Genomic DNA, 16,507 nt, shown 5'->3' on the forward strand with positions numbered 1-16,507 from the left:
AGCTTTGCTTTGCAACTACTTCAATTATAGGTCCAATCTCTCTCTCATATCGTTTGTACGAGGACGGACTCATGTTCGGGATATTCAGGCACTGCAGATACTTGTTAACAGATGTGTATCCTAATCCTGAGTGTACAGTCCCTGTACAAAAGTCCCATCGTTAGAAAATGTAAATATTTTATTTAATTTTTTATTTTTATTAATGAATTATACAATTTTGCAAATATGTAAAAAGATTTATAATGTACAACTTACCTAACGCTGATTTAGTGTTGACATCGTATTGCAACTTATTTGGTCCAGGATGCATATATCCACTCGGTACCTTATTCATTAGCAGGCAGTTTTGGCAGAGTACAGAAAATACTGAAGCCAAACCATATCTCTTTTCTTGTTTAATATTTCTCATCCATAAATCCTCTTTACAGAAAGTACAGATCATGTGTTGCGACATAACCTTTAAATCAATTATACGTCGCCCATCGACCACGCATTCTGTTTCTTCTGTCTTTTCTTCTTTTCTTCGCCGCTTTCCATTCTCCACTTGCTTTAAACGACGATTGTACTGCTTTACAGTTTGCAGTTTTCCTTTCCACCTTTTCATTTTCGTCGAGAACACCAAAATTAAATACTTCAAGATCTCTCGCGTGCTCTCGCGTTCCTGTCTTCCCGAGGCCCGAGGTTATTGTATCAGTGCTACCAGCTACTGAGAACGAAATTGCGTGGTTGCCAAATTTCAACGTGAATAATAACGTATTTGGGTTTTAATTGTACAAACAACAAATTAAAACCTTAAGAAATAGCTAATAAAATGCATTCCACATATATATTTGCTCAAACTCGTTTATTTCTCGCGATGAAAAATGTGATTATTTAGAGTTGGCAGCGTCCGTGTAAAAGTGCAGGCTATGTGCGCGCTTGAACTTTCTGCACTTAAAAGAGACATAAATATATATTGGGCGTTGGAGAGAGAGAGGCAGCAAAAAGCAACGCTACACCTATAAGCTTTCCCCTCTTGCCGCCTGCCCCGCAATGACATTAGCCACCCTCCTTAAATTCATCACCGACAAAGAAATAAGGCGTTGCCTGGTTAGACCCTGGAAGCAGGCGCGTCATTACCGCCCTGGTGGCCATGGTCAAAACCAGGCCTCACTGTAGTCTAGGCATGGAATTCCATGTCTCGAATTTACAAGTAAAATAATTTTTCCCGAAAAAAAAATTTTTTTAAATTTTATTTACAAAAAGTTTTTTGAAATTCGCGCCGTTGAAATTTTAGCTGCGGCCGGTCTGCGCGTGCGTGTGCAGATCACTGCACGACTCGAGCCGCGAGCGTATCCATGATGTAAGAATACATCATGAGCGTGACTATGTGCATGTTTATGAGCGTGTCTATATGTGAGTATTGAGTAACCGGGCTATGATACAATGGACAAATACGTTATAAAGGAGAAAGCCCCGAAAGACCCTTCGAACTCAAGGGTACCAGAATGTCAGTCGCAAGCTATTATACCTGAACCTATTCAAGACAATACATCTTCTGGTCGAGCTCTAAAAGTGTCGGAGAAAACAGGTGCATCTAGTCAATAAAATAGCTTAAATAGCGATCTTCAACGACCTTAACTTACAAAACTAACAACAAAGAATGCCTTTTGTAAGTTATTATCTAACCCGAATCAAGAAAATTCAGAAGCAGAACTAACCTATACTTTTATATTATTATATTATGAAAAATTGATACGCTCATTTAATAAATATATACATATGTTTGATACTATATTTATATACAATATGTTTAAATGCAAAGGTATAAATTTTCGGAATCGTGTAGCACATTTAATACATGTACTTTTTTATTTTACAGTTAGTACGCGCTAAATCATTTGCAAATTGGAAAAAAGATTATACTTGGATAGTTTATGACGAGACAAAACGTTTCATTTTTTGTTTTATCTGTTGCGAAGCTGTAAGAAACAAATTGCCTCTTTGTATCTCCAGAAATTGTAATGTTTCTAAGAAAGCTTTTGTAGAAAACAGTTTTCATAAGTGGCAAAACGCTACTTCAACTTTCAGCAGTCATCAGTCTAATGAACTACATAAAAACGCTGTAATATTAACATTAGAAACTAGAAAACCAAATGTATTAGAACACTTATCAAGAGGGAAACAAAAAGAAATGATAGACAATCATGTTGCTATTCATAAAATATTTACAACTATAATACTTTTAGCAAAGCAAGGACTGGCTTTGCGAGGGCATGAAGATAAAAACTCTAATTTACAACAATTTTTAATGCTACGGTGTGAATATATCCCAGAACTGAAGGCTTGGATGAACCGAGATGGCCATAAATGGCTGCATAACACTATTGTGAACGAAATTATTAGGTTATTTGCAGATGAAATCAGAAAAAAATTTTTAGATGAAGTAATGTCAGCTAAATGTGTCTACAAAAGCTAAATTTGTTGATGATAGATAAAACTTCAGACATTACAAGATCGGAGCAGGTCTGTAACTAATTTCTTAGCGCTTTTACATTTAGCACTACCGTCGGCAGCGCGGCCAATCACCGGCAACAGACGCGCACGCCACTTCCGGTATAATCCCGCAGTTATTTAGGTGTAACCTTACAGCTCGGCCAGCCTGACAATGACATTCGTCCCGAATGTTTTACAAATTAAGTAGTGTGACCGAACTATAACATGAAAATAAAAACTATTCGATTTGGCTTACAATCTAAGATTACAAAATTGCTGCTTATTACCTATAGGATCACAAACAAATACTGTGAGGTTTACAAAGTATTTTAATCATAGAGTATTATAAATACATCATTGTTGAATTACTGTACCAATGGGCTTAACCCACGGTTTTATTCGATCAAGAGATAATATTGAATCATACGGCTTCGCCGTAATATTAAAGCCTGGAACGTCTTGAATGACGTACCTATTTTTCTTGAGTACCTAGCAACTACGTAAGGGCCTTTATATTCAGACATTAGTTTTTTACTCTCGCCTACTTTAATGGAGTTTCTTATTAAAACGTAATCTCCTACTTTGTACTTAGACGGTTTTTTATGCTTTTCGTCGTAATATAACTTATTGTACTCTTTGATTTTGTTAGTTGACTCTAATGCTATATCTCGACAGCTATTTCTTACATTTTTGAGATCAAATTCAGTCTTAGCAATTTCGTTGATAAACTTGACTAGTTTTGCGTCCGAGTGATCTCGCTGATCACATCCAAAAAGGGGGGACGTTTTTAATGTCGAATGATACGTATTGTTAATAACGTATTGCACTGTGGGAATATGTTTATCCCAATGCTCGTAAGTTTCGACTATCTTTTTGAGCGATGATTTTATAAATCTATTGACCCTTTCAACAAGGCCGTTAGCCCACGGGGCGGCTACCGCTACTAAATGATGAGTAATCTTATTACTATTTACAAAGTTGGTAAATTCTAGTGAGGTAAAAGCTGTTCCTCTATCTGAGATCAAAGTTGATGGATAAGCAAAGTTTTGAAATAAAACCGACAGGTGTTTAATGGTTTCTTTGGAAGTAGTCGATTTCACCGTAAAGAGCCATGTGAATCGTGTAAAAGCATCTATAACGATCAAGATGTGTTTATTATTTCCAGTCTTGTTAATTGGACCAAAGTGATCTATATGCATCACTTCAAAAGGGACAGACGGAGAATTTGTGATTTGCATTTCACCTTCACGAGAGTTTACAGCTGTGTTAGCTATCAAACAGGTTAAACAATTATCTATATATATCTTAACTTTCTTACGCAACGCAGGAAACCAACAGTTATTATCAATTCCCTGAACCGTTTTTTCAACTCCGCAATGAGCTAGTTCGTCGTGGTAAACACATTTAGTATCATGGAGTCTGGTACCATGAAACGTGATTTATCAATACCTTTTCTAAAAACAAGGCCATCTATTAGTTCAAATTTTTCGTGGTCTTCAAACTCAAGATCCCTCGCAATTGCTTTTATCTTAATGTTCTGTAGTTGCCTATATTGCAGCTCTTTTTCAAGGGGTAAAGCTTCTACAAAACTCACAATACGGCTTAAGGCATCTACATGTACCATTTTTCCACCGTTTTTATGAACGATTCTAAATGTATAGTTTTGCAACTTAATAATCCAGCGAGCAATTTTCGAATTGATATTGGCTTTGTTTGCTGCATGAACTAGTGCATGACAATCGGTGACTACCGTGAAATTTAAACCATATAAATGAATATGAAATCTTTCAATTGTTCGGACAATGGCAAGCATCTCCAACTCAAAGCTACGATGTTACGCTCAGCTTGGTTGGTGGCTTGACTAAAAAAAGCGACTGGAGCCCATTGGCCCGATTTTTGCTTTTGCAACAAAATTCCTACAACAGCCATTGCACTGGCATCCGTATGAATTTCCGTATCAAAAACTGGATTATATATTGATAAAAGGGTAAGAAATTAATTTTTCTTTAAGCAATTGGAACGCTTCTTGACAATTTTCGTCAAAACTGAACGAAACAGACTTGCACAGTAGATTATATAATGGTTTAGCTATTACTGCATAATTTTTAATGAACTTTCTGAAGTAATTTGTGAGACCAAGAAATCTTTGAAGTTCTATAACTTTCCTTGGTTGAGGAAAATTTTTTACTGCTTCGACGTGTCGGGGGCTAAGAGTAATCCAATTAGCTGAAACATTGTAGCCTAAATCTCAATTCTTGAAAGAGCACAAAAAATCAAGATGATGTCATTGTGACGTCAAAATGACGGGAAAAAGTCATTTGATCACTGGCACTATCATGAGTCGAAAATGACTGTACAATGACTCGTCATAAAATCATTACGTGACGATATTTTGACTTTCAGGGTTTTTATATTTATTTTCAAAAATATAATTTGTTCAACCATGAGTTTCACAAATTGTTCTGAAAAAGAATATGTTTCAGTGAATTTCTTATAGAAGCATCGCTACAAACGGTTTTTTTAATTTATGAGACTAGATTGCCTGGCACTTGATTAAAAATTAAAATTATCGTGTGTGCGTGTGTGTGTGTGTGTGTGTGTGTGTGTGTGTGTGTGTGTGTGTGTGTGTGTGTGTTGCGTGTGCGTGTGCGTGCGCGCGTTGACTAATACCAGCTGCAGACCATGTGATACGCGATATTCAATAAGCGTAAGCTTCGCCGTGAAAGCTCTATATACAGCTCATTCTATGTACATCGCGTGTCGCGTGTCGTGTGTCGGGTGTTGGTTTCTCGAGAAAGCTGTACGTTCGCTCATATCACACGTGTTGCTTTTGGTCTGTAGCCGGCATAAAAGTTGCTGCGCCGTGCTAGATAGACTGGCACGCGGTGCTTCCGTCATTATTTCTAGCCTCGCACCATTTACCGGCTTGTACTCGCCTGAACGTGCTACGACTAAAAAGTGTTTATAGCCGAATATTCTACTAATTCTGTTGTTAACAATATATACTGACCATCATGGCTGAGAAACATGTAAGTATTTACTGACGATGAGTATATAATAATTGTGGCGGCTGCAAGCGCCCCGAATCTGGCGGCGCAACCGCCACAACACAAGCACGCCCCGCGCCTGCCAGACGGCAGCCCGTCATACACACCTCGTCCGGCGAGAGCACCGGCGGCACGGCGAACGGCCGCACGCAACGAGCACGTGCAATCAGCATGCCGTCGATGATGATAACAAGTACGCTCCGCTAGGCGGCTGCCCTTTCTCGTAAGAGAAATTCGGCGACCAGGATATATAAGGCAAGCGACGATACCTTCGACTATCCTCGCACTGCTATACTACGGTATCAGCCACGAGAAGGAAGCCTTTTGAGAACGCTGCGCAAGTGGAATCGCACCCAGCCGCCAACGTGCTCTCCGAGCCTTGAGCACGCAGACGGAGGATCCGGACATAGCCGAGCCAGGGACCTACACACCGCCCGGCACACCGCCGGCGTGGAGGAAGCCCGGAGCGTGGGGAACTCGACAGCCACTCCACCGTACCAAGACGCAGCCGTGCCTGGTCTGGGGTGAACGTTTGCCAGCCTACTAAGGCGAAACCAACCGGCCCTTTTCAGGGCCACATTACACAAACGGCCCTTCTCAGGGCCCCCAAATATCTCTAACGAACATCGCCATCTCGCATATATTTTGGCCTACCGCCATAACTGGTGACCCCGACGAAAGAACAACAAGATGGCGACACCAAAGGAGCAAACCAAACGGAAGGGGACAGAACCCACCAAGTCAAGGAGGAGCTCCAGATAAACCGCATAGGATTAAGAATGCCACCATTCTGGCCAGAAGAGCCGGAGCTGTGGTTCGCACAACTGGAGAGCCAATTTATCATATGCGGAATCACGCAGGATACAACGCGGTACGCCTACGCGCTATCGCAGATAGATACCAGATATGCCAAGGAAATAAAAGACATCGTCACGTCTCCACCAGCGGAACATAGATACAAGACGCTGAAGAAGACGCTCATACAGCGCCTATCTACGTCCCAGGAGCAACGAACGAGACAACTACTAGAGCGCGAAGAGCTCGGCGACAGGAAGCCATCGCAATTCCTGCGCCACCTAAAAGGACTAGCAGGCACCGCAGTGCCAGATAGCCTACTCCGAACACTGTGGCTAGGGAGATTACCAGCTCAGATGCAGGTCATCTTGGCAACTCGTCAAGGAGATCGATTGGAAGACGTCGCAGAACAAGCCGACCGCATACACGAGGTCAACGACCGCGCAGTCGTCGCAGCAGTAGAGGCAACCTCCACAGAGAAAACGACGCTACAAGCACAAATCGAGGCGCTAACGAAACAGGTGGCAGCGCTAACAACACAGTTCTCGCAGGAAAGAAAACGATGGAGAGCGGACCGATCCCGCAGCCGCAGCCGCAGCCGCAACCGTGGCCACACCAAGGGTTTCACGGTGGAACACTGTTACTACCACCGTACTTTTAAAGATAAAGCACGAAAATGCGAGGAACCGTGCACCTACAGGGCGATCAAACCGGCCAAGCCGGAAAACACGGAGGGCAGTTGCTGATGGCGGCCAACAACGATAGCCCACGACCATGCCGCCTCTTCCTGACGGACAAAAAGACAAAGACACGATACCTGATAGACACCGGGTCGGATATAAGCGTCTACCCACACCAGCAAAGAAGAAGGAATCAAAAGGAAAAATACGAACTCTACGCAGCCAACGGATCCACAATAGCGACCTACGGGAGCACGAACCTCCAGCCCGATTTCGGACTTAGACGAGATTTTCCGTGGAGATTCATCATCGCGGACGTCACGACGCCAATCATAGGCTCCGATTTCCTAGCATACTACCATTTATTACCAGACGTCAGAAGAGGATGCCTGGTCGACGGGCAGACAGGCCTGCGAGCGAAAGGGCGCACCCAAGAACAGCACACTTCTTCGATAAAAGCAATCAACGAGGAGTCGCCCTACCACCACATATTAAAAGAGTTTCCCGACATCACACGGCAATCGGGAACAGCGAAGTGCTCGCACAATACCGTACATTACATAAACACCACGCCAGGCCCGCCGGAGGCCTGCCGACCGAGACGCCTGGCACCAGACAAGTTGAAAGCAGCAAAAATAGAGTTTGAATTACTACTATGAGAAGGAATAATCCGGCCTTCAAAGAGCCCATGGGCATCACCACTACATATGGTTCACAAGAAAGCGGACCAATGGAGAGCGTGCGGAGATTACCGCCCTGTAAATAGGCGAACCAAACCGGACATGTATCCAATTTCACACATCGAGGACTTCTCACACTCACTACATGGAAAAACCATTTTCTCAACGATAGATTTGGTCAGAGCATACAACCAGATCCCAGTCAACCCAGAAGACATACCGAAGACAGCCATAATCACACCATTCGGCCTATTCGAATACGTCTACATGCCATTCGGCCTGAGAAACGCCGCACAGACATTTCAACGATTCATCAACGAGGTACTAAGAGGACTAGACTTTTGCTACGCCTACATCGACGATATTTTAATAGCGTCCGCCAACGAAGAAGAACACAAACGCCACCTGAGAGAGGTATTCCGGCGCCTACAGCAGTACGGAATACGATTGAACCCAGCCAAGTGCATTTTCGGGGTGCCAGAGGTAAAATTCCTGGGATACCTCGTCTCAGGAAGCGGAACACGACCGCTACCAGAAAAGGTAGAAGCGATACAGAGCTTCCGGAAGCCGGAGACTATAAAACAACTCCGACGATTCCTCGGCACAATCAACTTCTATCGCCGTTTTGTACCAGGCGCAGCAAGAGAGCAAGCGACATTAAACGATATACTTGCCGGGAAACAGAAAAAAGGGAAAGCACCGGTTGAATGGACACCCGAATTAGTAGCCGCTTTCGAGCATTGTAAGAAGAGCCTTGCCCAAGCGACGCTTCTTGCCCATCCACAACCTGATGCCCCGCTAACGATGACAACGGACGCCTCGGATACCGCCATAGGAGCGGTAATACATCAGCTAGTGGAAGGACAAGCACAGCCACTAGCGTTCTTCAGCAAAAAGTTGTCCAAAGCACAACAGAAATACAGCCCATACGACAGAGAACTACTGGCAATATACGCAGCGATAAAACACTTTCAACACATGGTGGAAGGAAGACACTTCATCGTATACACAGACCACAAACCACTGGTATACGCAATGATGCAAAACCCGCTGAAGAGCTCACCAAGGCAAGCTCGACATCTCGAGTTTATAAGCCAATTCACGACGGACATCCGGCATATCAAAGGCACCGACAACGTGGTAGCTGATGCCATGTCTCGAGTAGAAAGCATAGCAACAACAATAGATTGCGAGGAAATAGCGAGAGCTCAAAGCGAGGACGAGGAACTCAACACCTTACGAACAGAGGGCACGTCAGCATTAAAACTAACGCAAATCAATATTCCGGGAACAACAACGAAGCTGTACTGCGACACCACACACGGCACACAGAGACCGTTCGTTCCAAAGCCATACCGCAAGCAGGTTTTCCAAAGCCTACACGGATTATCACACCCCGGAATCAAAGCAACCACGAGACTGGTCACAGAACGATTCGTTTGGCCAGGAGTCAATAAAGACTGCCGAAATTGGACACGAGCATGCCTCCAGTGCCAACGCTCCAAGATCGGGAGACACAACCGTCCCTCCATCGGGACATTCCTCCAACCGACTCGGAGATTCCAACACATCCACCTAGACCTAGTAGGGCCACTACCAACGTCGAAAGGCTACAGGTACTGTCTAACAATCATAGACAGATTTACACGCTGGCCCGAGGCAATCCCAGTAGAGGACATCACAGCAGAGACCATCGCGAAACAACTCTTCACCCAATGGATGGCCCGCTACGGGATCCCAGAGAGAATCACCACCGACCAAGGACGCCAGTTCGAATCAGACATGTTCCGGCGCTTAATAAAGTTGACGGGAGCCAAGCACTGAAGGACCACAGCCTATCACCCACAAGCCAACGGGATGGTGGAGAGATTTCACCGACAGATAAAAGCAGCCATCAGATGCCTGAGACCGATGAATGGACCGAAGCCTTGCCGATAATACTCATGGGCATCAGAGCGGCAATTAAGAAAGACATCAAAGCAACCCCAGCAGAAATGGTGTACGGAGAATCAATCCACTTACCTGGAGAATTCTTCGGCACAACCAAAAACGAAACAAACGAGACGGACTTCATCGGCCGTTTACGCAACCTCATGGGACGTCTAACACCCAAACTAAAGCGGCATGGCAGGAAAGACGTGTTCGTACACCAAGATCTGGAAAGGACACCCTACGTTTTCGTCAGACAGGACGCGCCAACAGGCGCACTCCACCCCCGCTATAATGGACCATACGAAGTCATCAAGCGGACAGAGCGATTTTTTACCATCCAGACGGGAGGCAAACCTACGAACGTCTCGGTAGAACGCCTCAAACCGGCGTACACTCTCATAGAAACCGAAACGCCCTCAGCAACAGAGAACGAACAGAGGACCAAACAGGCAACTGAGCCCACGCCAACAGCAATTACACGAAATAACAGAACTCGAAAACCAGTCGTCCGATTCCAGGCGGGAGTTTAAATACAACGAAGGGGGTCCTGCAAGCGCCCCGAATCTGGCGGCGCAACCGCCACAACACAAGCACGCCCCGCGCCTGCCAGACGGCAGCCCGTCATACACACCTCGTCCGGCGAGAGCACCGGCGGCACGGCGAACGGCCGCACGCAACGAGCACGTGCAATCAGCATGCCGTCGATGATGATAACAAGTACGCTCCGCTAGGCGGCTGCCCTTTCTCGTAAGAGAAATTCGGCGACCAGGATATATAAGGCAAGCGACGATACCTTCGACTATCCTCGCACTGCTATACTACGGTATCAGCCACGAGAAGGAAGCCTTTTGAGAACGCTGCGCAAGTGGAATCGCACCCAGCCGCCAACGTGCTCTCCGAGCCTTGAGCACCAGGCCACGCAGACGGAGGATCTGGACATAGCCGAGCCAGGGACTTACACACCGCCCGGCACACCGCCGGCGTGGAGGAAGCCCGGAGCGTGGGGAACTCGACAGCCACTCCACCGTACCAAGACGCAGCCGTGCCTGGTCTGGGGTGAACGTTTGCCAGCCTACTAAGGCGAAACCAACCGGCCCTTTTCAGGGCCACATTACACAAACGGCCCTTCTCAGGGCCCCCAAATATCTCTAACGAACATCGCCATCTCGCATATATTTTGGTCTACCGCCATAACTGGTGACCCCGACGTGTTGTGGCGGTTGCGCCGCCAGATTCGGGGCGCTTGCAGCCGCCACAATAATCATATTTTTAACCTGTGTTGTACAGGTTAGGTTATGGAATCACAAAATTTAACAATCTCGAGTTGTATATAAAAGTCTCTTGCTAGTATTAGATTGTATAAAAGAAAGTAAAATCTTGAACTGAAATACTTTTATTTTTTTTTTAGAAATTAAAATCACTGAATCGGAAAATCCGATGTAATGCGAAGGTCATGGTATCTAAGAAAATGCGTCAATACGAATTACGAGAACGGTGTAGACTGACAAATGCTAATAGATCTGAAATTGTTTTGGAATTTGATACGGATGATGAAATTGATGAAGACAGAAATAATTATAGTGAATCCGATACTTATCGGGGGGATAGAGAAAGTGATGAGAACGCAGAAAATATTAATGCAACAATTCTGCAAGGTTCTCCAACCCAAATAATCGACGACAATAATGCGATAAGTGATGAGGAAAATACTGAAGATAGCCGTAGTAATTGTAGTACTGACGCAAGTTCTGAACAAAATGATGATCGAGAGGAAATTGTAATTAATGAGAACTTGGAGAATTTATATGATTCTTTCAGTAATAGTGACTCTGAATATAATGTTTATATTGACAACGTTAATCCCAATAATATACCAGTTATTGGCACGCAGTGTGACAGAGATGTTTATATTTTAAGAACACTTAAAGCATGGGCATTACGAGGCGTAAGTAGAAAAAAAATTAATGATTTGCTCTCTAGATTGCAACCTCTTTTCCCCATTTTACCCAAAAGTTATAAAACTCTTCTGAAAACTCCTCGAAAAGTTCTTTTGAAAGTAATTGGTACAGGAAAAATGTGGTATAAGGGTATTCAAGCTAACATACGCCAAAAATTATCTGATGCTTATATAATGGATAAAGGTGAAATAGTTATGGATGTAAACATTGATGGGCTAAATTTATATAACAGTACGGATGGCGAGTTTTGGCCGATTCTTGGGAGTTTTAGTGACGAGGCAGATCCGTTTATCATCGGTGTCTACTATGGCATTAAAAAACCGGAGGATATAAACATGTTTTTAGAAGATTTTGTTGCGGAAATTGAAGAATTAAATGAGAATGGATTTGAATTGGGCAAGATTTTTTTACCCTTTCCGAATACGAAATTACATCTTGGACGCTCCAGCCAGAGCTTTCATTAAGCATTGTATTGAAACATCAGTATTGTAAGTTATTATTGCGTTTAGTAATGCTAATTGACAACATTATATCAGATATTACACACAAAAGATAGTTGTGCAATTGCAATAGCATTGACATCTCCTCCTCAACGGAGTGCGCTTCTGCCCTTCAAACCTCATCGCTTAAAGGTAATAAACAAAGGCATGTTTAAATTAATAGAAATATTTAAGTTGTTGGATGACAATGAGATTATTAAGTGTTGATTTCAATTGTCTCAGGTCGAAAGGAATATTCTTTTTCACCTGAGGCAGTTGAAATTAATACTTAATTAAAGGAAATTCATATGCAGAGAATGAAAACTAAATCAGCAAGTAACAATTTTACTTCTCCAGAAACCTGTAAATGTTATATGATAGAAAACGTCAAAGGCTTTCAGGACTTTTACGCAAAACGAAAGAGCATCGGCAAAAAATGCCCGTTTTCGGTACCTCGATTTTTGAAACTTTTTTTATGCCAAATGGTTACTTATGATGACCCAATAATCCCTGCAAAATTTTAAGAGGAGCATACGCCCCGTTTAAGAAATATAGGGGGTCAAAGTTGACCATTTCCAATCAAAAAATATAGCAGCTTCACATTTATACTCCAATAATAATGTCCAAAAAATTCAGCCGAAATGGTTCTTTTAAGATTTTTGGCTGCTGATTACGAATCTGAAGTCAGATTTTAAAAATTCAAAATGGCGGATCCAATATGGCGGACTGATTTTTCTTAAATTCATCGGATTCACTTGAAACTCGTTACTCGGGGGTTTTGGGGGTCGCTGATTGCGAATCTGAAGTCAGATTTTAAAAATTCAAAATGGCGGATTTAATATGGCGGACTGATTTTTCTTAAATTTATCGGATTCACTTGAAACTCGTTACTCGGGGGTTTTGGGGGTCGCTGATTGCGAATCTGAAGTCAGATTTTAAAAATTCAAAATGGCGGATCCAATATGGCGGACTGATTTTTCTTAAATTTATCGGATTCACTTGAAACTCGTTACTCGGGGGTTTTGGGGGTCGCTGATTACGAATCTGAAGTCAGATTTTAAAAATTCAAAATGGCGGATCCAATATATCCAACAAAGGCAAGATGTAATAATCCAACCAACGAAGGCAAGATGTAATGCATAATCCAGCCAGCAAAGGCAAGATGTAATCGACAATCCAGCCAGCAAAGACAAGTTGTAATAATCCAACCAACGAAGGCAAGATGTAATGCATAATCCAGCCAGCAAAGGCAAGATGTAATCGACAATCCAGCCAGCAAAGGCAAGTTGTAATAATCCAACCAACGAAGGCAAGATGTAATGCATAATCCAGCCAGCAAAGGCAAGATGTAATCGACAATCCAGCCAGCAAAGGCAAGTTGTAATAATCCAACCAACGAAGGCAAGATGTAATACATAATCCAGCCAGCAAAGGCAAAGTTGTAATAATCCAACCAATGTAAGGAAAAATAGGTCCAATGTAAGGAAAAATAGGTCCATTGTAGGACAAAATAGGTTCTATGTAGATTTAATGTAGTGACAAAGAAGATTTAGTGTTGGTTAAAAGTTAGTTCACCGTTAGATTCGTGATCAGCGACCCCAAAAACCCCCGAGTAACGAGTTTCAAGTAAATCCGATGAATTTTGAAAAAATCAGTCCGCCATATTGGATCCGCCATTTTGAATTTCTCTAAACTGACTTCAATTTCGTAATCAGCGACCCCAAAAACCCCCGAGTAACGAGTTTCAAGTGAATCCGATGAATTTAAGAAAAATTCGTCCGCCATATTGAATCCGCCATTTTGAATTTATAAAATCTGACTTCAGATTTGTAATCAGCAGCCAAAAATCTTAAAAGAACCATTTCGGCTGAATTTTTTGGACATTATTATTGGAGTATAAATGTGAAGCTGCTATATTTTTTGATTGGAAATGATCAACTTTGACCCCTTATATTTCTTAAACGGGGCGTATGCTTCTCTTAAAATTTTGCAGGGATTATTGGGTCATCATAAGTAACCATTTGGCATAAAAAAAGTTTCAAAAATCAAGGTACCGAAAACGGGCATTTTTTGCAGGGGGCTTGCCGATGCTCTTTGTTTCAGCTGTTGTCACTTCAAAGCATTCGGCGGTACAGCTAGTCAAGGCTGAACTACTACAACAAGTGAGCAGTAAAATCGATATACTTTTGATTAATCAAGAAAGAATCTTGCGGAAGCTATTTCCTGGAGAGCAGGCAGTAGTGCGGCCCAAGAATTTGCCGCAACTGCCCCTCCAGACTCACGAGGCATTCAATGCGTTTCAGAAGTTTCTTCAAAATGATATAAACTTTAATGCACCCCATTCCACGAAGCACTTCAGTGTAAGTTGCACTGTGATCGAACAAACATACATATATATACATACATCTAATTGGCAATAACTTCATTAAGTCGTTTTAATGTTTCCAGGCGCTATTTTGAAAAATTTTCCGCAAAGCAATCTTCAAGCTTCCACAGGCAGTATTAAGAGATGGTTTCACACAAGTAGTCAAAGAAAAGTATAAGGGACCTAAGTAATTAGGTATTATCCCTTTCGGGGTAATAATCGGAAATGATACCTCAGAGATACGTCTGGCCGGGCACACAGCCTTCGTGCATGTATTAGAACGAATGGCAATAAAGAACGGTGCATACTAACGATGTTTATAATCGAGGGTGTGCACCACCATTACTCGTTATCCGCGTTTCATGCGTTTCTTTTGTAGAATTTTTCAAAGCGCGGCCGTACTTGCAAATACTTGCACGGTATTAGAGTCACTGATCGACAACACCCAATCAGACTTGAGATTCTGTGCTTTTAACATTTTACTTCAAAATATTGATACACTATGATTTCTTATAAGAAAATATACTATCCAGTTTATTAAGTAACTTCGCTACTTTATAATTTATGTCCTTTTATAACTTTATAAGTTTTTATAACGTTTTTTAGTACCATCTGCTCTCGCTGAATTTCTGTCACACATTCCCTGATTTTATACCATGCAGTAGAGCAGTCTAATATCTTTCAACAAATTTCGTACTATATATATATATATATATATATTGTGACGTTGCGGCTCGCCGCACCGTCGCGGCGCCCCGCCGCCGTCACAAGGCGCGGAATTTCGCGCCCAGGGACGGACCAGGGAGGCAACGACGAGATCTCCAGGGGTCGTATTTAATCGCGTTTCCGCATTTTGATTACTTTTTTGTTTTTTTTATGCAATGTAATACGCGCGGCACCTCACCCACACCACGGCAAACCTTCGAGGGAGTATTTGGCGAAGGAAATCAAGGACGATCGATAACCAAGGAGGGGTGGCAAACACGGAAGCAGCAGAGATCACGGGCTGGCGAGAGCAACGCGGCAGGCGTGCGGCACGTGAGGCAGCGACGGACGAGGCCGCCAATAGCGGGGCCCCAGACGCCTGGGTAAAACCCGGCTACAGCAGAGGATCTCCAAGAAACATCGACTTACGGGGTGACTGATCACCGCCCCAGGGTCAAACCGGAGGCACACCGGCGCGAACCGAGTTCCGTCCGCTGCTAAGGACAGAATTGAGGAGTCGTACGCCGCCGAGGGACCGTTGCACGCCCCCGAAGGATCTCGTATCGACAGCACTGCGCCGGGACACCGCGGGCTTGCAAGCTCGCGCCCGATTGGATCGCGCGCCCCTCAGGAAGGGGTACCGTATCGATTCCGCCATCGAGCGGGTCTAGCGTTTCACTCTCTGGTCGTCCGTCGGCGAGATACGTTTCGTAAGATACGCGATAGCCACCCCGAGTCGGGTATTTCGATATTTGTCTGGAGGATCGAGGATCGTTGGTGGAAGGCGACGGCGAGGAGCCCAGGAGGAGGCATATCACCGGTGAGGTTGCCCGTAAATCGCGCTATGTAAAGCCACGACACCGCCCTCCGGTGCACGCTCTCGCTCGGGATAACGTATGTTAAGATCGAGTGTAATTTCGCGATCGATAACGAGAGCGAAGGGCCTCGGGATGGTATCGTGGCCGCGGAACCGTGGTACAAGCGTTATGGCGAATCCCTGGAGATCGCGATAGGCGTTAATGAGTTCGATATCGCGAGTATATTGCGTCGTTCTCGCGACCTTGATGTACGGCAGCATACGGGCCGGTACTTCGTAAATTGTGTTACCGTTTCTTCGCGTCTGAAAATTCTTGTGTTCTCGCGTCGGGTGTTAGCGTATCGATTGTGTTCGGATCTCGTTATTACGGGTTGCTAATTGTGTCAAACTCCCATTGGTGTCGATGGAGTCGTTACGTTGGGTTTGCTCTCGCGTTGAGAAACTTTTGTTCACAAGCCCCTTGCGTTCGGTATTCCTTGCGTTACGCCCTATGGCGTCCCGCCCTGCTCGCGATGACCTCGAATTTTGCGTTAGAAATAGTATTCCTTGTATTGTCACAACTCTCGACGCCTCC

The 16,507-nt window shown here is 43.7% G+C and overlaps 2 protein-coding genes across 2 annotated transcripts; both read left to right on the top strand.

The window, feature by feature from the left end:
* Positions 1–6,301: 6,301 nt before the first annotated feature.
* Positions 6,302–7,063, top strand: LOC139812086 (uncharacterized). The gene has a single exon (XM_071776714.1). It carries the CDS (start codon positions 6,302–6,304, stop codon positions 7,061–7,063), a length of 762 nt encoding a protein of 253 aa, XP_071632815.1.
* Positions 7,063–7,656, top strand: LOC139812087 (uncharacterized). The gene has a single exon (XM_071776715.1). The coding sequence runs from the start codon at positions 7,063–7,065 to the stop codon at positions 7,654–7,656; it is 594 nt and encodes a 197-aa protein (XP_071632816.1).
* The last annotated feature ends 8,851 nt before the right edge of the window (positions 7,657–16,507 follow it).

This window comes from Temnothorax longispinosus, chromosome 4, assembly GCF_030848805.1.
Source record: "Temnothorax longispinosus isolate EJ_2023e chromosome 4, Tlon_JGU_v1, whole genome shotgun sequence".
NCBI lineage: Eukaryota > Metazoa > Arthropoda > Insecta > Hymenoptera > Formicidae > Temnothorax > Temnothorax longispinosus.